Source organism: Emys orbicularis, chromosome 6 (genome assembly GCF_028017835.1).
Source record: "Emys orbicularis isolate rEmyOrb1 chromosome 6, rEmyOrb1.hap1, whole genome shotgun sequence".
NCBI classification, from domain to species: domain Eukaryota; kingdom Metazoa; phylum Chordata; order Testudines; family Emydidae; genus Emys; species Emys orbicularis.
Genome location: NC_088688.1, coordinates 118,755,810 through 118,781,353, shown reverse-complemented (window position 1 = coordinate 118,781,353; position 25,544 = coordinate 118,755,810). Strand labels below are relative to the sequence as shown.

The 25,544-nt window shown below is 44.3% G+C and overlaps 1 protein-coding gene across 1 annotated transcript in view; it reads right to left on the bottom strand.

The window, feature by feature from the left end:
- ACO1 (aconitase 1) overlaps positions 1 to 15,257 on the bottom strand; it is a 28,587-nt gene extending 13,330 nt beyond the window's left edge. The window contains exons 1-10 of the mRNA XM_065406972.1: positions 15,161 to 15,257; positions 14,405 to 14,573; positions 11,735 to 11,872; positions 9,389 to 9,458; positions 9,091 to 9,274; positions 7,163 to 7,302; positions 6,372 to 6,543; positions 5,610 to 5,710; positions 4,513 to 4,629; positions 3,110 to 3,269 (exon numbers count right to left, since the gene is read on the bottom strand). Coding sequence (XP_065263044.1) covers positions 3,110 to 3,269; positions 4,513 to 4,629; positions 5,610 to 5,710; positions 6,372 to 6,543; positions 7,163 to 7,302; positions 9,091 to 9,274; positions 9,389 to 9,458; positions 11,735 to 11,872; positions 14,405 to 14,573; positions 15,161 to 15,257 — 1,348 coding nt within the window. The remainder of the gene's footprint in view (positions 1 to 3,109; positions 3,270 to 4,512; positions 4,630 to 5,609; positions 5,711 to 6,371; positions 6,544 to 7,162; positions 7,303 to 9,090; positions 9,275 to 9,388; positions 9,459 to 11,734; positions 11,873 to 14,404; positions 14,574 to 15,160) is intronic.
- Positions 15,258 to 25,544: the final 10,287 nt, after the last annotated feature.

Here is a 25,544-nt window from a genome sequence, read left to right as displayed (position 1 = left end):
AGGCTGCTAACAAAAGGTGGCTAGTTTTTGCCAGCTGCCGTGGTCAGTTTGGATGATGCAAACAGACCACCAGGTCATTGCAGATAACACTAATGGATCAAATTGAAGGCTTTTATTTAGGCTTGACACCTAAATAAAAAATGTCCCAACTTTCAGAGGTGCTGAGCACTCACAGCGTCCAGAGACATAAATGGGAGCTGCAGGTGTTCAGAAACTGAAAATTGGGCTACACTGAGGTGCTCAGATAAAACTAAGGCCCAGATTTTTTTAAAGCCATTTAGGCTTTGCAATGCTGAGCACAGCAATGCCTAACTGATTTAGGAACCTACATCTTATTTGCAAAAGGGATTGAGGCATGAGTCTAAATTTACTCCCTAATGCTTAAATCCCTTGGGTGGGGGGGGGGAAGAGAGAAAAGAAAAAGAGATTTAGGCTCCTAAATCATTTAGGCATTGCGACGCTGAGTACAGCATCACCTAAATACCTTTAAAAATCTGGGCCTAAGAGCCTAACATTAGACACCCAGTTTGAAAATGGCACATATTTAAAAACACACAAAACTGTTAAAAGAACATTATTAAGGTTGCAAGTCAAACCAACGCTCAAAAGTTAGGCAGTGACAGAATTAAGGTTGCTTGTGCAAATCTTAATTCGGCTCCCGTGCGTGTCCGTATTATGGTACAATCTTTATAATTGCACGATCACATACTATTTTTGCCATACGACCCTTGCCTCATTCAGTGCATGGGATGGATGGTGCTCCCTGAATGAGCAGCTATTCAATATTTTTTTTCCTCCTTATTGTGCAATGTGTGGCCCCAAGCCTTATTTACTACACACTGAAGACAATTATCCATTTCCTCATGGGCTTCTCTATGCACTCATCACTATAAATGTCTGAGTTCTCCATAAATATTAGTGAATTTATCTTCACAACACCCGTTAGGTTGGGAGAGATATTAGTAAAGATGGGGAGCTGAGGCAGAGAGAGACTAAGGTCAAAATCATCCACCGATTTTGGGTGCCCAATTTGAGATGTCTAGGACCCGATTTCCCAGCACACTTATTATATAGCACTTTATATGTTCAAAGCACAGCTCCCATTGATTCAGTTGCAGCTGTAAGCACTCAGGACTTCTATAAATCAGACCCAGGGTGTCAAGCCAAGAATGAAGAACAGTTAGACCACATGTGAATAGTTTGGTTTAAGTGACCTGCTCAGCATCACATAGGAACTCTGTTGCAGAGGCAGGCACACACTCCAATTCCCGAAACCATCCTGCCTCTTCCTGCAGCTCCCTGCCTCATTCACTCACCAAATTCCAACTTGTGCAACAAATGAGCTCCAGGTTTTACAGACATTCTCCTTTATTACACAACCCTGTTTCATCCCCAGAGCTGGTCCATCCTGCGCACTGAATGAGGCAGGGGTCCTGGGAGTGAGGGAGAATATATGACAACGTAATTAACAATTACCCTAATGCACATGCACAAGGGAGCCAAATTAAGGCTGCTTGGGCTGAACTGTTTTAGCCAAACTTTTTAAGTCTGGCAAAGTTATAAGCAACTGAAAAGAGGGTCTTAAAATGGGCAGCCTTAACTACAGGCATTGCTACCCGCTCAGCCTAGAATATTGGCAATTGTTTTTGATTTGGAAAACAAACCAAACATGACCACCACCTGAGTGCTGCATAATGTGCAACTTGCAACAGCAGTGTGAACGTGCATCTTTATTCTGGCCAGTCCTGAACAAGTGCACAACTGCCCTCCCACACCCAGATGATTGGCAGGAGCAGTGCGGCAGGGGCGGGGGGGTGGGAGGGGGAGGAGGAGTGCACCCACAACCAGGTCCTGGAGCAACTACACAAATTACACCCACTTGCCTGCTCTCTTTCATCCCCTCCCCCGCAAGGTTCTGACCTTGAACGTCTTTCCACAGCTCCAATCACAGAGGAACTGCAGAGCCACCTCTGTGTGCCTTTGGAGGGGAGCCAGAACTGGGGCAAAATGAGGCCATTCCTCCACCCAAGGTTTTCTGGCACATGCACAAACATGGCGGCCAGCCAGAATTTGGCACAAAGATGAAAAGAGAAGAGAAGGAAACAAGAAACAAACCAGGAACATGAGTGAGAAGTTCTTCCCTTTTCCCCCAGGGCATGAATGGGAGGGTGAGTGTCAGACAGAAGCATCCAATGACTACCGAAGAGTTTCATCATTGCTATCAGAGTACTAGATCTAGAACAAGGAACCTCGGGGACTGAGCAATTCCAACTGAAGAGAATGCTGTTCTTGGGACTGCGTACCATGCAGCTCAATGCAAATTCCAACACATACATGAGCCTAGCCTCCAGCTAAAATCCATTACAAAATCACCATTGACTTGAATGGCAGCAGGACTGAAACATACATTATCTAGGCCAGTGGTTCTCAACCAGGGGTCCAGGGCCCCCTGAGGGGCCGTGAGCAGGTTGCAAGGGATCTGCCAAGCAGGACCAATGTTAGACTCATTGGGCCCCATGGCAGAAAGCTGAAGCGCTGCTGTGCAGAGCTAAAGCCCAGGCCCAGCCCCGCCACCTGGGGCTGAAACCGAAGCCTAAGCAACTTAGCTTTGCGGGGCCCCCTGTGGTGTGGGGCCCCAGGCAACTGCCCTGCTTGCTACTCTCTAACGGCGGCCCTGGCTTTTATATGCAGAAAAACAGTTGTTGGGGCACTGGTGGGCCGTGGAGTTGTTATGGCATCTTGGGGGGAGCTGGGGGTTAAGAAAGAAAAAGGTTGAGAACCCCTGATCTAGCCATTTGACACCACCCTTGCTTAGCACTGCATCAAACGCCTGAAGGAGAGATCAGAGGCAGGTGATAATTAGTGCAAAATGAAACTTACCGCACTTATAGACTTGTCAGCGCAAGGAAAAAAACATGTGATTAGCAGCCACAGTTTCCAGGTATCAGCCCAAATATTGGTCCGTGGATTCCTCTTGCCAACTCTATGGGCTAAATTCAACTCTGGCATAAAGGGATGTGATTCCTTCAATGTCAATGGGGTTTGCTTTTATGACCCAGACCTAAAACTACAGAGAAATTGCTGCAGGCAAATGATCAGACACACTTACCAGCTCCTAACATAACCGAGGGGTTGCTGGTATTAGTACAGCTGGTAATGGCAGCAATCACCACCGAACCATGGGTGAGCTCAAAGTCAGAGCCGTTATGAACAAACTTCACACGGTCACCGTGACGTTCCGGGGCGACATTGAATCCTTTGAAACCTTGCTATAAAGGGGGACAATCAAAACAAAGGGAGATGATGGTTAGTGTGTGAACTGGGAAAGGGAGACAGAATGGTACCAGAAAACAGCTGTATTTTAAAAGGGGAAGGAAAAGTGTTTGGTGACACACTGTGTGTTATAGGCCCCCTTGGGCCCAAGCCACAGAAGATGAGTGTGTAACAGCTTCAGCACAAGATGTAGCAGCTCTTGCTTTTAAACTCGGGAGGCTCCTGCTTCTGTCCCCAGCATGTCAGCCAACGTGGAGGCTGTCACAGTTGCTTAATTGGGGCCAATCCTACCCCCTCATCCCTTGGTGATGAGGTGCCAGCTGCCTCTTGCAGTAGAACACAGGGTGGGATTTTGCACAGGAAGACACCAGAACTCCTTTACTCTGCTCCTGTGTCTCTTGGATCCCAGATCAGACTGTACATCAGCGCACAGCATCAGGATCTAGGAAGCCACCCCACTCCCCGAGCCGGGTCACTCAGGTCAGACCTGGGATTTTGGCCCGAGTGCCCAAGATTTCATACAATTAGCACTGAGTGGTCTGAAATTTGTGTCAAGATCTAGCTGAATAGATAAAAGATTGAGTCTTATAAAAAAGGGGAGAGAACTAGCTTCTCAATACTACGGACTGGGATAGAAAGTCTGAATGGCATAGCAAACCTGGAGGGTTCAGCTGGATTTGAAAACCAGAGCATTCTTAAGCATTGGCTTTTACAGGGAATAAGCCTGAGCTGTAAAGTTTAGATCTGGATTCAGGTCTGAGTTTCCCCAGAATTTAGGGGTGTTTAGACTTGGGTCCTAATCAAAATCCTAGACGCAGTCCTATTGATTGCTGTTTTTAACGGGATGGACTGCAAAAGGCATTTAGGGTTGTTTTTTTTTAATTTTAGCTGGGCAAAAAGCACTTCTGGAAACCTGCAGTCTCAGACTGGTATGCCATTATCAGATTGAGTCACTACTTCAATACTGCAAACGCTTCACTAATGGGCCAGGAGCAGATCCACGGACCACCCATGTTCCATGACCCATAACTTAAGAACCACCACTTTAGAATACTTATTCCTTAGCGTTATCTTCTAGGCTACCGTTGAAAATGACCAGGAAACAACATTCATGCAAGGTCATTTGTACACAAAGTGTCCTGAACTGATTGACGCAGACCTGTCTGTCTAGTGACTAAGCACTACAGATAGCTTCTAGAAGACAAACATCTTTCCGTTTGCAATGCCACGTGCCCTTACCTTGGCTCCCAGGCAGGTCTCAAAGTCCTTCTTCATTTCTGACACAGCTACTTTGTCCTGAGGTCTTTTGGGCCCACTACAGCAAGGCACGACGGTATGCAGATCCAGCTCCACAACCTGTTCAACAGGAGGAACAGGACTGCTCTAAGCTACTACCAAGGAATGAGCCAAATAATGCAATATACATTGCTCTAAAGGACACTGGGGTCCCAATGCAGCAATAATCAACACAAGCAGGCCCGCTGACTAGTCATGCGCTTAAGCGCCTTACTGAATCGGTGCCTTCAACTCTCTCCCGACAGCATGAGAGAGTTGAAGGCACATTTAAGGACAAAATTTCTCAAAGCCATTTGAAGCAAGTGACAAGCTCAGATACTGTTCGCTCCCAAGGAAAAACTTTCACAGCCACCTCAAGTCCCCATTTCAAAAGTGACTTAGGCACATAGGAGCCTAAGTCTCATCGACTTTCAAAATAAAGCCAATACGATACATGTCTAAGTCACTTTTGAAAACAAACAGATTTGAGGTGGTTTGAAAATTTTACCCCCACCCTCAAGACAAATCCTAGCATCAGGAAGCATTCTGGGAAATCCTAGCACAGGGGTAGCACACAAGATCACACAAGTAGCCTCTTGCTCACCATTTTGATAGTTGGTTTATAGATAAAGTTGTGCAATTAGAGAAAATTTACAAGATTTCAGAGAGGATCAAATCCCTTTAATCTTGCCTTGTTTGCTAATTATTAAGAGATATTTGGGGGCAAGTTCTGTCCTCATTTAAATCCATGCCACCCTATTATAAATCAGTTGGGTTGAGATTGCTGGACAGCATTTCCCTCAAGTTTTCTGTGTGGTCATGAGGCTGCCTCAAATTCTGGCCTATACAGTCACGGAATGGACCAGGGCGTGCTTTGGGAATGAGATTACAAAAATTAGAGTCATGTTAATTTTTTCCTTGCTTTGTGAAAATTCCTCTTTAAAAAAGAGGAAACTGAGAACAACAAAAATAAATAAAATGAAAGAGAGGAGAGCGAAGGGGTGTACGCGTAGGAGAGAAATAAAGGAAGGTACAAGATTAAATGATGATCAGGACTCTACCTGGGTAAAATCTGGATCCTGAGCGGAGTTATTGAAATCTCTAAACATCCCCACAGCCACAAGGTAATTCTTTATGTGCTTAATTTTTTCTTCATCACGACCTAAAATGAAATCCAGAAATAGCTAAATAAGAACCAGTCAAGACAAAGAAATTGGGGCATTTTAAGTATGCAGAACAGGGCCTTGAATGGGATAGATCGTATTAGCATCAGCTTCATGTTTAACTAGAAAAGCCGGAAGAGAAAAGTCACTGGATCTTTGAAAATCCCAGTCCCAGTTAACTGGGACTGTTACTTGCATTCCAAGGTTGGAGTTGAACTCTTGATGTTTTCTAAGCAGAAAGTTTCATATGTTGGAGTTCATAAGGGCTCAACCCCGAGACACACAGTAGTAGGGTTACCAGATAGCAACTGTGAAAAAATGGGACGGGGGTGGGGGGTAATAGGTGCCTATATAAGAAAAAAAATCCCCCCAAAACGGGCCCGTCCCTTTAAAAAGGGCATCTGGTCACCCTACACAGTAGCTCATATACATTATGTAAAATGGATCCTTTGCCGAGCCCAAGGTTAAGGTTTAGGAAGGTGCTAGGACCAAATGCATGGCACTATGGGTCTGATTCTGATCTCTCATATACCAGTGAGATTCTGAAGTAACTCCATTCTGGTCAATGGAGTTACACCAGAGTCAGGCCCTGTACCACTAACTGTCAGAGCCCAGGTTTATAATCTGGATCTTCAAGTTCTGGTTTCTTTTTGCACTTACCCGTTTGGATCAGGTACCTGATGCTGACTTCATCGACTGGGAAGAAAGCTGCAGTTGCTCCATATTCGGGGCACATATTGGCAATGGTGGCTCGATCAGCAATTGACAGCTGGGCTACACCAGGCCCAAAGAATTCCACAAACTTACCCACCACCCCAACCTGGCGAAGATGCTGTAATACATGAACCAACAAAGGTACTCAAATACCATTTCTAATCTGCGGAATGCTGACTGCATTAGCCGTACGCACTAGAGACAGTTCGGGCCTACGGGGTTCTGCTCCAGACAAGAAGCCAGGCTTCCTCAAAGTTCTGGGCCATTTGGGACCAGGGTTTTGTTTGGTGTGTAACAGAGCTTCAAAACTCAATGCCAAACAGGCCATACGTACGCGATTCTGCTACCACTGCAGGCAATGGCAAAAAATTCCTCTTAGCATCAATGGGAGTAGGTTTGGGTCTCAAACCTGACCAGGACAACAACGAGGATTGTAAGAGCCAGCTCTTCCTGTCCCATCCAATCAGATAGGTGGGGGGAGGGAAGGGAGCAGGACTGGATGCTGATTCCACCCCATCTCGGGTGCGGCTGATCAGCAGGCAAGAGGGAAGGAACTGCAGAGCTACTGCAGCCCAGGCCCAGCATGGTTGGGTCTCAGAGGATGAAATCAAGATGACAGCCCCAGAGACGGGACTCCTAAGGCTGCTGTATACAGCCGCTCTAAGATCACCCCATGCACACACATGCTGCACTATGGCCCATTATAAGAAATCCCCCATGGCACAGATGTCGGTTACCTTGGTAACGGTGAGCACTATGTCTGTGGATGTTACCAGGGGATGAGGATTTCCCATTAACTTGTAACCAATCACTTTAGGAAGCACCATGCTGATTGGCTGGCCCAGCATCACCGCTTCTGCTTCAATGCCACCCACACCTGGATCCAATTGGCAAGACAAAAGCAGATTTATTTATTTTTTAGATGAGGCAATGCATGCTGAAAGTTAACTACCCAGTGAAATAATATTACTGCAAATAAGGGAAAAGAAGTCACCACACAGCAGGGCTTGGAGTGAGCTGGTCCTAGGGGATATTTCTTAGATGTTCTTACGCTGTTCTAAGCTTTTGTTTAAAAAAAAAAAAAAAGTTTCTAGCCCTCGGGGGCTCACTTTCATTTGGAAATTGAATCATGTTTAAACACAGTCAGGTTAGTGGACGTGAGGCTGGCTGGTCAGTGCAGACAAGCACGTGTTGGGCTCAACACGGGGATAGCTGGTCCTGAGTAAACGCTAGTTGCAGAAGAGTTGGTCCATGCCTGCTGAGCACAACTGAGCCTTCTCTACACTGACCAGTCAGGGTTTTATTATTTTAGCACCTTTCACCTAGAACCCCAGTCATGGACCAGGACCCACTGTGCTAGGCACTGTACAAACACAGAACAAAAAGATGGCCCATGCCTCAAAGAGCTTAAATACAAGTGCAAGCCAAGAGTCAGCAGATGGATACTGGCAGATGGGGGAGTACCAGGAAACAGCAAGACAATATTGGTGATAGGCACTGGTCACAGCCCACCAGCAGCCTGACCACTCTCAACTTCCCAACGTAATAATTATTAATTATTTGTATTGAGCTAGCACTACAAACTCCAGTCACAGGCCAGGACCCAAAAACACAGAACAAAAAGACGGTCCCCATGCTCCAAAGAACTTACAATCCAAGTACCATGAGCTGATGTAGTGCTGTATTACCAAGGCTGCAGATACAGAAACTCCTTATACAGATTTTAATCTATAGCACTATGTAAAGTAGATACATATATTACGACTTACACTGTGTGTGACCGAAAACTTTATGAGCGTCTTTGTAAGCAATCAGCATTATTGTAAGCTCTTTGAGACCAGGACACTTTGTTCTGCGTTTGTACGGAGCCTAGCATGCTGGTTGATGGAATCCTGGTTAACGAAGGGACTCGTAGGTGCTTTCACACTACACCTGAAGTATCACTGCAGTATTCCCCAGGTATTCTTTATACTAGGTATAGGGATGACTACAAAATACTTTGGTTAGACTATCTACTTATACAGATAAAATTTCAAAGCTTCTATTGTCTACCATTGGCTAGGAACATATTTCTGTTTGCTATTCTGGCAAGCATTGTCCCATTATTGTCCAAGCAAAGAACATCTGGTACTAGAATACTGGCAAAGACTGATCAAACCTTGTTTTGATGTACTTCATCCCCTCTCATCAGTGTAGGCTTTGAATCTGAGTCTTTGATCCAGCACTGCCTTTTACAGTTACTGTTGCTAGGTAAACATTTTCAAAAGCATCTAAGTGATTTTACGCTCACGGGTCTCATTGAAAGCCAGTGAAACTTTCAATAGGACTTAGGTTCCCAAATCATTTAGATGCTCTTGAAAATTTTACATCCGTCTCCCTCACCACTATCCATGGACGTTTTAAACCCTCAGTAAAGAATATTTAAAAATAAAAGCACAAGCACATCCCCTATGACCTGACACGTGACTGAAATGTGATTTGTCTATTACTCTTACAATCATTGGGTATGGAATAGGAAATCAGGTTACAAAATCCTGATTTATAGGGTCATCTGAACTGGACACAAAGGAGTTTGTTGTACTTAGTCATTTTATTGTATATGTGATTTGATAGAGACACAAGCCATGACCTAGCCAACCAGTTCATAAAACTTTAGTGCACTTACCCCAGCCCAGCACTCCCAGACCATCAATCATTGTAGTGTGCGAATCAGTGCCTACCAGGCTGTCTGGATAATAGTACCCATTCTGATCGAACACCACTCTTGCCAAGTATTCTAAATTCACCTGGTGGACAATTCCCGAGCCAGGAGGAATAATCTTCATGTTGTGGAAAGCTTGGGAGCCCCACTGAAACACAATGAATAAGAGCCCCAAATATTAAATACACAATACACAGGAACAGTGAAAGGAGTTGATTCATCCTATCTTGCTACATGTAAAGAGGAGAAATTTCCCCCATACCTTTAAGAACTCAAATCTTTCTTTGTTCCTTTCAAACTCCAGCTCCTGATTCTTCTGCAAACTGTCTGACCTGCAAGTGAATAAATGAACAACAGAGCTACAAGTCTCCAACTGAATTTAGTGTGTGGTCTGATGTGTGCGTATGGTGAAAGAGAAAACAGAAGAGCACTTGTATCTCATAATGCCGATCAGTTTTATATGTTTCAAGCAATTGCAGCAGTGAGCTAAAGGCAAATGTTGAAAAGGGCTTAACAAGTCTTAACAGTAATACCTACCATCTGGCTCAAATGTTAATCCCATACCGCATGTAGGCATTAAGTTTGCAGTTTGCTAAAGTCTAGTCTACATCTTAAAGCAATGGAAAGTTTTCAAAACCTAAATTATACACAAGCTGCATAACAGTAAAGGAAGCTGATGCCAATAATTGTGATTGAAGATATGCTAATACTGATCTGGAGTATACACTACAGTTCAAGCCTGTACTTATAAACAAATATACGAAGCAACTGTATATAAACAAAAAATCCCCAAGAAGTGATTCTTTTTGGATCAGGAACACTTCTATACTCTCTGAGCCACGTAGCACCTTGTGGTCACTGTGAAAGAACTAAACAGCAATTATAGCTGGTCAGCAATTTTTTTATTTTTTATTTTTTGAGAAATTTGTCCATCTAAAATGGGATTTCATCAAAAACTACTTTTGTGAAACACTATTTTTCCACTGAAAATATTGGGCTTTTGTAAAAACAAGAACCACAAATATTTCTATTTTTCAATTAAATTGACAAAAATGACATTTTTCACTGTCACAAAAAATTCTCACAGGAAAATATACTTTCCCCCCAACCAGCTCTCATAATAAATATAGATTCAAATTAAATGGAAGAGGAGTATATTTAAACAGATCAGTACCAACGTGTACATATACTCCAGAGACCACCCTTCGGACATTTAATTCCAAACTGAAATCCATTCCTGAACTTTTCTCAGTGATATTTTAAGACTGCAGTTTAAAAGTTAACGAGGAGCAGATCTCAGACAAATGATCCAAGTCAAGATCTGGGGGGGGGTGGGGGGGGGGGAAAATTGGACAAACTGCTGAGCTTTTCGGTTAGCTGGGTCACTGCCAATGGAGGTTTGCATCCATATGGCTTTTGAGGTTTAAAAGAAACCTGCTTTTCTAAGAATCACATGGAGGGAATATTTTACAAACAAATCAATCTGTCAAGAGGCTTATTTCCACAAATAGGATCAAAATCTTTTATTTAAAAACAAAACAAAAAAAAACAATCTGAGATGGGACACTAGATGGGGAGGGCTCTGAGTTACTACAGAGAATTCTTTCCCAGGTACCTGCTGGGCCACATGCTCAGGATCTAACTGCCATATTTGTGGTCAGGAAGGAATTTCCCCCCAAGTCAGATTGGCAGAGACCCAGGGGGTGGGGGGAGGAAGAGGGAGGGGTTGCCTTCTCTGCAGCATGGCTCACTTGCAGGTTTAAACTGGTGTAAATGGTGAATTCTGTGTAACTTGAAGTCTTTAAAACCATGATTTGAGAACTTCAGTAACTCAGCCAGAGGTTAGGGGTCTATTTCAGGAGCGGGTGGGTGAGGTTCTGTGGCCGGCAACGTAGAGGAGGTCAGACTAGATGATCATCATGATGGTCCCTTCCGACCTTCAAGTCTGAGAGCTCTTAGATTCTAAGATTTCCTCCCCCCCCCATCCCTTTTTGTATTGTTTTCATTCAAGTGGGCAGTTGTAATATTATTTCCTACAGAGAGTAACACATATGGAAGAAGTTACTGGGTGAGGCAACTGGAGTATGATGAATTTAAGGAGTTTGGAAAACAGAAGAGAACTAGGGGATGACATGAGAAAGCAGGACGATATCACACAGTTCAGTTAGGAAATGCAGGAGAGTAGGTAGATTTCTAAGCTCCCGATACTGCAATGAACTCTGTGCAGATGGACCCCTACGCCTGTTCAGAGTCCCACGGATTTCAGCGAGGCTCTGTACAGGTGCAAAGGAGCTCACTAAAGGATTGGAGATTAAGTATTCTAGTGTTTCCAGTTCGCTGTTCCTTCCTTCCCCCCTACATAAAACCAATGCTTTGTGCTTTTTCACCAAGGCAGCGATGAGCTAACAACCCCATTCTCAGAACTGTGCCAACACAGCCCACTGTAGTAAACGGTCTAACTTAATCAGTCTTTGGCCTCTATAATGCTAGGAGACAAATTCTCAGTTTGCATAACGCAGTGTAGCTTCAATGAACCTACGCTAATTAATACCAGCTGGCCCTGGCTTCCTAGCAAGCATGGAAAATAAAATCTGTTTTATTTCCTTACCTCCTGTTAAAATCCACCTGGATGGAATGATCAATTACTAGATCAGCAGGACAGATGGGATTAATTTTTTCAGGGTCTCCGCCCAGTTTCTTCACAGCATCACGCATTGCAGCAAAGTCAACCACTGCAGGTACACCCCTAAAATGAGAGAATTAAGCGAACTGAGGGGACAGAGCCCAGATCCTCAGGCATAGCCAGCCGATGCCACACTGCCAGTAGATTCTGTCTCTAAAGCCAACATTGGAATCACCACTCCATTGCAGCGGGACACAGAACTGGGGTGGCAGAAAGAACAAAGCGACATTTGTATTCATCAGTGCGGAAGACTTGGGTGGAAACTCATAAGGTGACAGAGGGAGGTGGTTGTGCACCTTAGGTGTTGGACTGGGAGACATGAGACCTGGATACAATCTCTGTGACCTTGGGCAAGTGACTCTTCCATGCTCTGTGCCTCTGCTTCCCATCTGTAATATGGGGATAATACTACCGCTTTTCTCCTCCTACTAGCTGTATGTACAGTGCCTAGCCCAATGGAGATCTGATCATGGTTAGGCCTTCTAGGAACTAAAGGATTATAGATCATGTTAGTATGAGTCGCTAGGAACATCATCGGCTTTTGACTTGCAAGCCAAACAAAGGTGACCCAGAACCCAGGAGAGTGGGTGTGACTATGGAACCCCTGTGGGAGCGAACAGGCTGGCTTTCTGGAGTAGAACTGCACTGACCGAGGGAAGAATAACAAAGCCCCCACCCAACTGTGCCAACAAGTTCTTGAACTTGACTTAAGAAATGCCCCCAAACCGACCACCCACATGCTTCACACTCCGTAAGTATTTCTGTTAGGCTGTTGGCCAGAAGTCACATTTTCACCTCTGGTGACAAGACTTTGTAACAGTCCTATAAACACAGCAGCTCCAAGAACTGACATGGCAACAAACAACAGACCTTCCTCTGGGTTTACAGTAGTGTCTCATCAGAGCATCTGGAACCACTTATCAGTTGAACCCTCCTGTGCTGAAGTGAAATAGGTCAACCTTTCTTTATTTCCCAGATGGACAGACTGAGGCACAATGGGTTAAGTGGTTTAATTCAAGGCAACACCGCTAGTCAGGATTAGAAACCAGGAATTCTGGCAGTCCGTGTCATGTTCTAACCATGAGACCATAACTTTCCATGTTTACTTTTGCAGAGCAGATGGAAAGCTTGTGGCCCATCACAGATGGTACATTTTGGCATTTCCAAGGTTACCCTAACTACCACTGCCCACCAGGGGCATTTTATGTAGCACTCAGCACTTCACTTTTAGGCTGTTATTTTTGGGAAACATCCTCGCATAATTCTGCAGGGTGCTGAGTGCACATAGTGTCAGTGATGTGGTCATGGGCATTCAGGACCATTTAGGATTAGACTCCGAGTGTACTTCCTGAAATAGCAGCCCAGAAGAGAGAGACTGTTTTGGAGTTCAAAGTGCAACAAGCAAAGATGTTCTTCGCTGCAAGGGACTAAAAATCATCAGCCTATAATGTTATAGAAGACTTGTGTGTAAGAAAAATAGTGCAGTTTATTAAATACAACAGGATCAACACAGGGAACGGGGTAAGGGACTATGCTTTTCTTCTTTGCAATCCTAAATGTTTACAGACAGACAATAACACAGCTCACGTTTATATTATGGCAGTTCCTGTGATCTAAGAAAATATGCATCTGAACGTAGTGAGTGTGATGTACAGTGGGTGCATTTCAATTTCCCCAGGCTATATACAGCGAAGAAAGCAACTGATATTATGAGCTAACTGGTTGATACAGAAGAGAAGAAACAGGGCAGTTATTTTCAACATTATGGGGGATTGAGGGAGTGACACCAGAACACATGCATTTATGTACCCAGAAGCGCTCAAGGTGATGTGGGCCAGTGAATTACAGAACGCACAGGGCTGAAAATCAGGAACCCTCAAAATTCGAATCCCAAACTAGCAATTTACTCACTATGGGGCCTTGTGCCAAGAGCCAGATTTTCAGTACAGCTCACTCCCATTTAGGCACCGATACAAGCGCTAATCTTTTCAAGAAAGATCAGCACTCAGCAGCTCCCATGGTGACACTTACGGACAGATTTTAGGAGATCAGCAGCGACCCTGGACGTTTATTTAGGTGTCTAAATAGGAACTGAGCTCTTTAGAAAGTATAGTTCAACCTCTCTGTGCTTCACTGTCTCCATCTGTAAAGCGGTCACCATACCTCACACCTCCCAGGATGTGAGCTAGTTAGGACCCCAATGCTGTTCCCAACAGAGATGACAGTTTTGCCACTGACTTCCAAAAGTGAGCATGATTGAGCCCTCAGTGCCTGTGGTGCATTTTGGAGAATGCCAGGCAATGCATTATTTGCTAGAGTGAGAAATGGAATGAATCTGTAGTCCAGTAACGTGGAGAACACCAAGGCTGTGCTGCATTCCTTCTTATCACCTGGGTCTGAGGTCCAAAGGACAGTGGATTTTTGATGAAGTACTTTTAAAATGACCACTGTTTGCTTAAAGGAGCTCTGCCAACTAGACATCCAGTGTGTTTAGAATAACGTGGCACCGCATCCACCCTCTATTCCCCTCTGCTTTGCCAATGGTTGTGGTTTTTACAATCCCTTTTCCCTAGTCTTAGGAAGCATTCGACTCACGTTAAATCCTGCAGAATAACTCGTGCGGGATTAAATGGCACTTCAACATTCTTGCTCTGCATCACAGTCCAGTCGAGGATATTCTCAACATCTTCCTTCTTCACTAGGAACTCGTCACAGTTGCGGACGGCTGCCTCCAGGAGGACCCTGATAGAAAATGGCAAACGTCCTGGGGGAAAGAGACAGAAAGCAGATTGGTTTTCACCTTTTAGATGAAGTTTCCAGATATCTGGGTGTGGCTGTGTCCTTTCACCTTTTGGGTAGCAAAGTTCTGGCTCCACTGAAGTCAATGGGAGTCTTGACATTGACTATAATGGGGCCAGGATTTCACACATCTTTATTGGTGGCATACATCTTGCAATCACACACTCTTATCAAGTCCATCACATTATCAAGGCAGCATGGGCGAAACTTGTCCTTCCACTGATATGGCTAGACCTTCATGCCCAGCCCGGGGGATACCCCTCGCCCGTAGGAAGCACTCAACTACCACATAAAATGACCAATGTGCAGTCCAAGGTTAGAAAAAAGAACCTCGTCATAACAGGAAATTAAATAAGCGTAGATGCTAGTACCCCAAAAACATGATTAGAAATTGATCTTCAAGGAATGGCTTTTGAATTTGTACCCATGTTTCTGTGCCCACAAATCAAGTATCATCTAGAGCTGCAGTGCCTTCCCATAGTTATTTCCAATGCCCACCACAGCCTGAGTACACACGTACCAGGCAGTTCCTTCTGAATGCTGCCAACATACCGTATCTCGCATCTCCCAATTTGTTCAGATTGAAGAACTTCTTCGCAGGCTGGTTGGGGTTTAGCGGCTCTGCAATCCATGCAAAAGGGTTGCTCATGATTAAAGCCCCTGTGTGTCACTGAAAGCACAAAAGAAAATCATATCAGCTGCTCTAGAGGTGAATTCTGTATCAGCTGGAGCATATACTTCGCAATATACATTAAACACACACACACAATTCTCTTGGGACTCCTCTGCAGTCATTATTGTAGGAGTGTTGTGAAGATTATAAACAAGCTCAGCTGATTTCCACAGGGCTCAAACGCCTACATTTACAGCACTGTGGGTGTTACAATGTTTACATGGTGACTATCTCCGGACAGACTTTGTGCCTTTCCGCTTTGCTAATCACACAGAGATTGCAGAGCCGTTTCTTCAATGGAAACTGCGAAGTCTGAACTGACAGGTGCCCCTACCTGCCCACAAACAAAAACTTCGACACTGAGCCAGAAAGAACCTATTAAAACAGGGGCGGGCAAACTTTTTGGCCTGAGGGCAGCATCGGGTTTCTGAAAGTGTATGGAGGGCTGACTAGGGAAGGCTGTGCCTCCCCAAACAGCCAGGCGTGGCCCAGCCCCACCCCCTATCCGACCCCTCCTGCTCCTCGCCCCCTGATGGCCCCCCCGGAACTTCTGCCCCATCCAACCCCCCTGGTTCCCTGTCCCCCGACAGCCCCCAGAACCCCCATCCCTGACTGCCCCTCGCCACCCCATCCAACCCCTGCTCTCATTCCTAACTGCCCCCCGAGACCCCAGCCCCATCCAACCACCCCTTCTCCCTGTCCCCTGATGGCCCCTGGAACCCATGCCCCTGACTGCCCCCCGCCGCCCCATCCAACCCCCCCCCTTCCTGACTGCCCCCCGGGGAGCCCCTGCCCCCATTCAACCCCCCTGTTCCCTACCCTCTGACCACCCTGACCCCTAGTCACACCCCCGCCCCCTGACCTCCACCCTGAACTCCCCTGCCCTCTATCCAACCCCCCCTGCCCCCTTACCGCGCTGCCTGGAGCACCGGTGACTGGCAGCGCTACAGCCACAGCACCCAGAGCACCAGGACAGGCAGCCGCGCCGCCCGGCTGGAGCCGGCCATGCCACCCCGCAGCACAGAGCACCGGGTCAGGCCCTGGCTCTGCAGCGGTGCTGCCCCAGGAGCTCGCAGCACTGCTGCCCAGAGCATTGCGCTGGTGGTGGGGCAACACCAGGGGAGGGGCCAGGGGCTAGACAGGAGGGTCCCGCGGGCCAGATGTGGCCCGTAGTTTGCCCATCTCTGTATTAAAATGACTAATCCCGTGAAAAGATTTTCAGAGGTGCTGAAGTCTCTTCTTGACTTGATTGTCCATTATCTAGTGGCCTAATAGACAGAGCACTTGACTGTGACTCAGGAGATCTGGATTCTATTCCCAGCTCTGCCACTGGCCTGCTGGGTGACCTTAATCAAGTTACTTTACTGACGCATGCCTCAGTTTCCCCATCTATAAAAGAAGGATAATGATACCCACTTCCTCTGTAAAGCACAAGAGCTAGGTACTATTAATTATTATATTAATATTAACAACAATAATAATAATAAATAATAATACAGGGCCATGTTGTGCACACCGCAATCACAGTAGTGAGATTACTATCCAAATAGTCCAGTTGATTTCACTGGGTCTACCTGACTCAGTAACAGGTTCACAATCTGTCCCGCAGTGTTTTCAGACATCAGTCACACCTCACTCAGTTTTAATGCTTATAATTAAAACTAAGCGTGTGGGTGGAGAGGAGAGGTGCAGAGGGATTTGAGTTTGGTTAGTGAAGCGGGAAAGGCTTGTAGAAGTCTATGATTTATGTTTATACAGAACTGCCAATAAGGTACAAGGCACGAGACGGGCTCACGAGCAGGCAAAGGCGCCAAGATGAGGGAATACACTGTTTACCTAAGGTAACAATACATTTTGCATTTATTGCTTTACGCAGAAAAAGGAAAACAAAAACAAACCACAACTCACTCCGTGCCACACTTTCACCTCTGGGAACGCACACAAGAGACTGTCTTATTTAGGAGAATGAACAAAGTATTGACACTTCACTTTGCACACACACAAATATCAAATATAAAAATATCAAGTCCATATTGTTTGCAATTGCTGCATAAATTGAGTTGTTATCCCTACATTTTCATAATATCAGAGCAGGGACCACTTCAATTCCCATCTGCACAGAAATCTCTAAATTCCCTTAAGACACCAATTGAGGTTTTGAACTTGGATTCTTCAAGTAAATGGGCTCATTTCATTCATTCATTCATTCACTCACACACACACACACTCACCCCCTCTCCATCTTATTTTGATCTTCTACGTGTTACTTTACAAAGTGACTCTTCTTCCCAGTCTTGCAGCTATGAATCACTCACACAGCAATGTATTGACCGCAGCATTCCCTGAAGTTTTGTTCCTCCATTTCTTAGAGCCTCCTGGATACTGCATGATCATAAGAGAACTCATCTGCTTCCTTCCTGCTATTCTAGCCAGTCATTCTCCTGGATGAATTTTATACCATCTTCGAAACTCAGCCCTTTGTTTCATGCATGCTTAGTTTTCACAAGATTATTTAGTACCGCAGAAGATACAAAACACTGGGATGTTTCCTGACAGATAAAGCAAGTGACCATTGCTTTGCAGTGGCCATAAAACCTGTTTTCACTGTATCCATTTGCCACATTCTCATCTAGCTTTACAGTTACAGCTACAACAGCCAGTCATATGTCAGTGTTGATCATGCCGGTCATTACCTATGAATAGTGGGACTATAAACCAAGTGATGCTGGCACAAAGTTCAAGCCAACCACCCATCTAGAAGCTGCAGGGGGAATGAGACTTGCCAAAAGCCCATGGTTCTGCATGGATTTGTAAGTAATCATATGCTTTGGATACAGATTAACTTTCTATCACAGTAGAGTGTTTATTATTATTTTGCCTGCCTTGAAATGGGAACATACAACAGTCGGCATGCCACGGAGCTGGTATCGCTGGCCTTCCGGGATTTGTACAATATGGAAGGTCACAAGCATTTCGTTGCTGGGTCATGTCCATGGTCAGCAGTGCTCCTGACATTTTCAACGAACAGAAAGACTCTCAGCTGATCACACACTAAATAAATCGTTGGTGCTTTCATCCAACAATCTCAAAGTGGTCTGCAAAATTAAAATGAGATTATACCCCAGATAGTGGCTTTTAAAAAAATAAAATAAAAGACATGGGATTCTATGCTGATCAGCTGCCAGGAACTCCAGATCAAGTCACTCAGTTTACACATAAAGATGTTTTCTAGCTGCCAATCCTGTAAACAGAGTCAAGCTGAAGTCTTTCTGGTTTATGCATCACCACCGCCACCACCAAGATTCTGTGGGTTAAATTCTGCGTTGAGTTACCCCTGGACCAGTCTTGTTTAGCTAAACTATAGAAGTCCATACTTTGGTGCTGAAGGTCCCAGGTTATAGTCCCTGTGTATAAAACCATTTCACACAGGTGTAACTGACCAAAACCTGGTAAACGATTCTGTCAGGGATGCACAGGAAGGAGTAGAATCCAGCTCACTCACTCTGCAGAGCTAACAGCCGTAAAAAATTATTTTTACCCATAATGTCAACAGATAGCACTCAAAATGCAAATAGAGAGCAGATCTGATGATTAAGAAAGTGCAGGAGGTTCACATTTTATAGGGGTCATACCAAAACTGGATCCAGGCCATCTGATCAAAAATAGAGGGGGGGGAAAAGAACACTGAAAAGGCCCTAAATTAATCTTGCTCTATCTCATCCAGAACTCTCCTCCCCCCTCCACCCCACCAAAAAAAAAAAAAAACCGAAAAAAATCCCCACACTCCATTGTGTTCAGTGTCTGGACAACCAAATAGCGTTTGCTAGACTCCTGATCTCTGAGGTTCACATGCATAAGGAATCAGATCAAGATTTCTGTAAATTTCACCTGCTAGCCAGCACATGAAATGACTGGGAGAGCAATTAGAAACTCCACCCCAGCAGCATAGTGGGATCGAGAAAAGTAGGGCCTAAACTGAATGAAAGATGAATGCAAGGGGGGGAGGGGAAGAGGAGGAGGAACAGCACAAAAGACCACAAAGAATGTACTGTTAAACGTGTGGTTAAAACAGAAAAAGAAAAAAAATCATCTGTGGTCAGATTCCTAGAGTTTCCCCATCCCATGAAGCTCTCCCTGTTTAGCTGCATTTCATCAGATCAGTGCTCTGCTCTTCCCTTCCTTGCATGATTTCTTCAGAATCCAGCCCTCTGCTAAGAAACCCTTGTTCATTAACTGAATCCCTTGCTTAAAGGCTACTCACACTACACGAAGCTACTGCATGTTTTGTACAGAGCATCCATGAACAAAATGGCAGATGAAATTCCATGTTCGTAATTGCACAGTAATGCACACTGGAAAACATAATCCCAACTATACATATAAAGTGATGGGGTCTAAATTAGCTGTTACCACTCAAGAAAGAGACCTGGGGTTGTGGATAGTTCCCTGAAAACATCTGCTCAGTGTGCAGCAGCAGCCAAAAAAGCCAACAGAACATTAGGAATCATTAGGAAAGGGATAGATAATAAGACAGAAAATCTTAATGCCACTACATAAATCCACACTTTGGATACTTTGTGCAGTTTGGTTGCCCCATCTCAAAAAAGATATATTAGAATTGGAAAAGGTGCAGAGAACGGCAACAAAAAATGACTGGGGTATGGAACAGCTTCCGTATGAGGAGAGATTAAAAAGAGTGGGATTGTTCAGCTTAGAAAAGAGACAATGAAGGGGCAGGTGGATATGATAGAAATCTATAAAATCAGGAATGGGTGGAGAAAGTGATTAGGGAAGTGCTATTTACCCCTCAACATAACCTAAGAACTGGGGGTCACCCGATGAAATGAATAGGCAGCAGGTTTAAAACAAACATAAGGAAGTACTTCTTCACACAACACACAGTCAACCTGTGGAACTCATCGCCAGGGGATGTTGTGAAGGTCAAAAGTATAACTGGGTTCAAAAAGAACTGGATAAGTTCATGGAGGACAGGTCCATCAGTGGCTACTAGCCAAGATGGTCAGGGATACAACCCCATGCTCTGGGTGTCCTAAGAATACATCTACACTGCAATAAAAACCCCACAGCGCTGATTCTCAGAGCCCAAGTCTGAATGTCTACACTGCAATTATTAGCCCCGTAGACTGTGTCAGCTGACCCGGGCCAGCTGTGGCCACGGTGCAGGTCTCCTATTGCACTGTAGATGTGACCTAAGCCTCCAACTGCCAGAAGTTGGGTCTGGATGACAGAGGATGGATCACTCGATAATTGCCCTGTTTTGTTCATTCCCTCTGAAGCACCTGGCACTGGCCACTGTCAGAGACAGGATAGCGAGCTAGATGGATCATTTGTGACCCAGTATGGCCATTCTCACGAACTGCAGTGCACAAGGCAAAGCTATTTAAAAACCCAGTCAAATAGAAATATACGAGCAGGTACGTATTAATCCCTACCTTTATAGGTTCAAGTACATTGTTTTCCATACACATAACATTTGGACTTTAGAGTAAAGATAGAATCCTTATGAATGTTTAGAGTGTAGTTGTAGCCATGTTGGTCTCAGGATATTGAAGAGAAAAGGTAGATCAACTTGTTTGTGAGAGAGACAAGCTTTCGAGCTTACACAGAGTTCTTCTTCAGGTCCTTAGGAACCCAGTTCTGTTTGTACTCTATTCCTCCTATATCATGTAGCTTATATATGCAAGCAAGCAGGCTAGCTCTATATCTTTTCTTATGAGTTTAATCATGTTACATTATAGGTTTGTTATTACAATAGGTTTATCAATTTGTATTAGAGTATTTTAGCTGTAATGCAAGGAACCTACAGGCAACACCCTGTATGTTAAGCTAAGGCAAGTTATCATACATCTGTTTGAGACCTTTACCCTAGATAGGTGGCGTTGAGCTAAAGCATATAGTATATATGTTTGTGACCTTTCACATAGATAAGTGGGCAAGTTAAAGCAAGTTGGTAGGTAAAACCACCCAAGTTCATGGCCTTTTTCAGACTTAATAGGTACACCACAAAGAACATGGAAATAACCGGTTAGGACAGAAATAACAGGTGAGGATGAGCTAATCTTCTCTAATAGTTACAAACATGTCATTAATATGAACAAACATGCCAGCCTGAGTGTACCCTAACATTTTTGTGGGTGAGGAAGTTAAGTTTGACATGGAAGGAGGGCACTTAGGCTCTAAGCTCAGGCCCTATAATAGGGGTAACCCACTCTGCTGAGGGGGTTCAGCTTGTTTTTTTGTTAGTTTGTCATTGTTAGTTTGAAGTAAACTCTAAAGTAGGCTTCTATAGCATTTAGCTCTAGCTGCTTCTAAACTGTCACCTCTCACTCAAGACTTGAGGAACCTGGACCATTGAACTCTCTTGGCATGCCAGAGGCAAGGCTTATCACCAGGTTCTCAAGGAAGGGTGTGAGTACATTAATCGAGAAACCTTTCTAGTATATAATACAACACGTACTGCTAGAACAATATCGCTGCTTTTGTAATTGGTTGATTATTTGATTAATATTCCATTACTGTTCCATTTATCTCAATAAAAGGCTTAAAGCTGCCTTTTGTTCTCAGTGTGAGTTTCCTTGTCAGACATCCCAAGGGTCCCTGCAAATTCTGTGTAGCCTGATTCTGGGACCTTATTATCTTTAGATCAGATTAACTGGTGATCCTATAATCCATATTATCTAAATAATATTATTAATCTCACATAAAATCAGGCAACCACCAGGTGGAAAGAGGGCGAGTTTCTCCAGCAACAAAGGGGTTATAGTCACATGAAGTTACTCACGTGCTTTGAGACAACATCCCTAAGTGACTAACTAGTCATCACAACTATTCATTTTATTATTATTAAAGCAAGGGGGAAAAATCAGCAGCATTCCCAGATCTTACTGCATCAAGAGACTCATTAAGTTCAATAAAGCTATGCTCTCACACACCAAGTTGCAACTGAGGTGTGTTTGTAGCACGTTTAGACACACAAGAGCTAGATTACTAATAGCAGTGAAGCCGCGACAGCACAGGCTAGGTGACTGAGTAGTTTGAGTGGGCTTATACAGACAGTACTGAAGTTCATGCTGCCACAGCTTCACTGCCATTGGTATCTGAGCTTGCTTGGGTCTGTCTCCATGTACTGTAGTGTAGACATACCCTGAGTGACTTCAGAGGACCTTAGACCAGTACTGAAGGGTGGGAAGGGAGCTGGCAGATCTTTTCCCATAGTTTTATTTCAGTACCATACAAGACACATGTTTTATAAGCCAGCTGGTGCTCTCTGGTGATTTTGACAGCTGGATTCTCCTCTCACATACACCAGTTAGGAAGGGTAACTCCACGGAAGTCAATGGAATTGAATCAGTGTGAGACAGAGCATCAAGTCCACTATGTCTGGTGTGTTCGTGGAGTTGCGAGTTTGCTGGATTTGGTGGAAGTATCTAAAGCAGATGACAGGTGAGGAAATTATATGTTGTTTTACTCTCTGCTACGTATGGTGGAGTAATCCACGAGGCAGCCCTCGGCATCAGTTCAGCAATATGTGGTGTAGCGTAATGCATTGAAGCCAGAACACCAACAGTGAAAATCAACATGGCAAAGCAAAACTATAACTGGTTCTTTCACAGGATTATTGGCTGCCTCTTCTAATCCCTTCCAGTAGCAACTTCATGTTAATGGCAACAAAAGTATTTGGTTTTTAAAGGACCACACAGAAGCCCACTCATCTGCTTTGCTCTGTAGAAAAAGTCTTATTGCCTAGAATATTTTACTTCCAAGATCCATGTGCATGGGAAATTGGAGGAGGTGGGGAGGGAATTGTGCTGGTGAAAGATTCCAGGTTATTATTGATCATGTTTTTTTATGATAGTGATAAAGGACCAACCAAGAACAGGGCCCCACTGTGCTGTACAAAGCACAGAGCAGTAGACAGTCCCGGACCTGAACAGCTCAATCTAAATAGCAGGTGTGGAGACCAAAACTCCCTATCAATCCACAGAGCAGCACAAGCTTTGTGGCACTGTCCCATCAACGCAATTTAATGCTGACTGACGTGAAAGGATCAATTTTAGGGCCAATAGGATACTCAAGTCTCCATGTCTATCCAGTCCCTGGCCTCATTAATGACTTGGATAATGGAATAGAAAGTATGCTCATAAAATTTGCAGATGACACCAAGCGGGGGGGGGGGGGCAAGCAATTTGGGGGACAGGTTTAAAATTCAAAATGATGTTGACAAATTGGAGAATTGGTCTGAATGCAACAAGATGAAATTCAATAAAGACAAGGGCAAAGCACTTCACTTAGGAAGGAAAAATCAACTGCACAACTACAAAATGAGGAATAACTGTCTGGGTGGTAGTACTGCTGAACAGGATCTGGGGGTTATAGCGGACCACAAACTGAATACAAGTCGTCAATGTGATGCAGCTGCAAGAAAGGCTAATATGATTCTGGGGTGTATTAACAGGAGTGGTGTATGTAAGACACAGTAGAGTCCCACTCTACTCAGAAAGGACAGTTACCTGTTCTGTAACTGGCGTTCTTCGAGATGTGTTGCTCCTGTCTATTCCACATTAGGTGTGCGTGCTCATCACCTAATGTGGAATACACAGGAGCAATCACTCGAAGAAGAACTGGTGAGGCCCCAGCTGGAGTACTGTGCCTGGTTCTCGGCACCACAATTTAGGAAAGAGTCCAGAGAAGAGTAACAAAAATGATAAAAGCTTCAGAAAAACCTGACCTCTGAGGGAAGGTTAAAAATAGTTGGGCATATTTAGTCTTGAGAAAGGAAAACTGAGGGGGGACCTGATAACAATTTTGCAATATGTTAAGGGCTGTTATAAAGTGGACAGTGATTAACTCTTCTCCATGTCCACTGAAGATAGGACAAGTAGTAATGGGCTTAACCTGCAGCAAGGGAGATTTAGGTTAGCTAGTAGGAAAAACTTTGTAACTAAGGGTAGTCAAGCTCTGTAATAGGCTTCCAAGGGAGTTCGTGGAGTCCCCACCATTGGGAGCTTTCAAAAACAAGTTGGACAAACACCTGCAGAGAGGGTCTAGGTTTACTTGGTCCTGCCTCAGTATAGAGGGCTGGACTTAATTTCCCAACGTCCCTTCCAGCCCTATATTTCTATGATTCTCTCCGCTGAGGTGTCTTATATTTTGTTGTGTTTTAAATGACCTCAAACATTTGGACGGGGGGCATTTTTTGAGCATCTCTCTACACATCTAAATAACTGCCAACTTGTCTCACATGAACCACCAGAACAGGCTTCAGAGAGTAAAAAAAAACCTCACCGTCACTGACGCTCCATGCTGGATTCAAATTATCCCTTCAAGGCAGAAGGTTTTGAATCACATTACCAATTCCCCAAGCTGCCTATTACCCCTCATTTTAACTATTAAAATTGTCAAAAAACATTACAACGTGCACACACACACACACTCAAAAGCTTTACTCATCTGTGTTGCGGGCTGCTGCTCCTCTGCATTTAAGCCAAAAGGCATTGGAGCAGAATGCCAGACTATTAAATTAAAGCTCTCTCATGACAATATTGGGCACAAATCCCATTGATATAAATAACCAGCGCGTCCAACTCAAGGGCACGACCTGACCCTTAATTTGTCTAATGCATACAGCTCCCCTTCCAAAGGGAAGGGGGAGGGGATGGGGGAATAGGTGAGACTAAAATCTACAGAAAACCCCTAAAAGCAGTCTCTTTTCCATGCTCTCACATTCTGATTAGATATGGGCCTGAGTGGACATATGCAAAGCTGGTTCCAATCTTCACCAAAGTTCAAAGCGATTCAAGCGCAGGTGGTCTGGCACAGGCACCATCTCTAGCCCTGTTAACCCTGGAAATCAAAAGATATTGGAGCAAGGGATTTCCTGTCCAGCTGGAATTTTAGCATATTTTGAGCACCTAACTCCTCCCTTTGTTCCCTTGAGAATACCTCTTGTCTTAATGCGCCATCCATGGATTTATCCAAACTATGGATTAGCCAAAGGAAGACAGAAGCGGTCTCTAGCCAATCATGAAATATATCAACATATCAATATTTTACTTACTCAAGAGTCCATGTGTAGTATGGAATCACTGACATGAAAACAGCTTTATTATTTTGAAAAAGGACAATGCACAGTGGACAAATATTTTAGATTTACGCTTAACTACTTTAATCATCCAAGGCAAAACAGGACAGTTACAGCCCCTGTAATATACACTACATGGAATCAAAGCTAAAGATATCTGG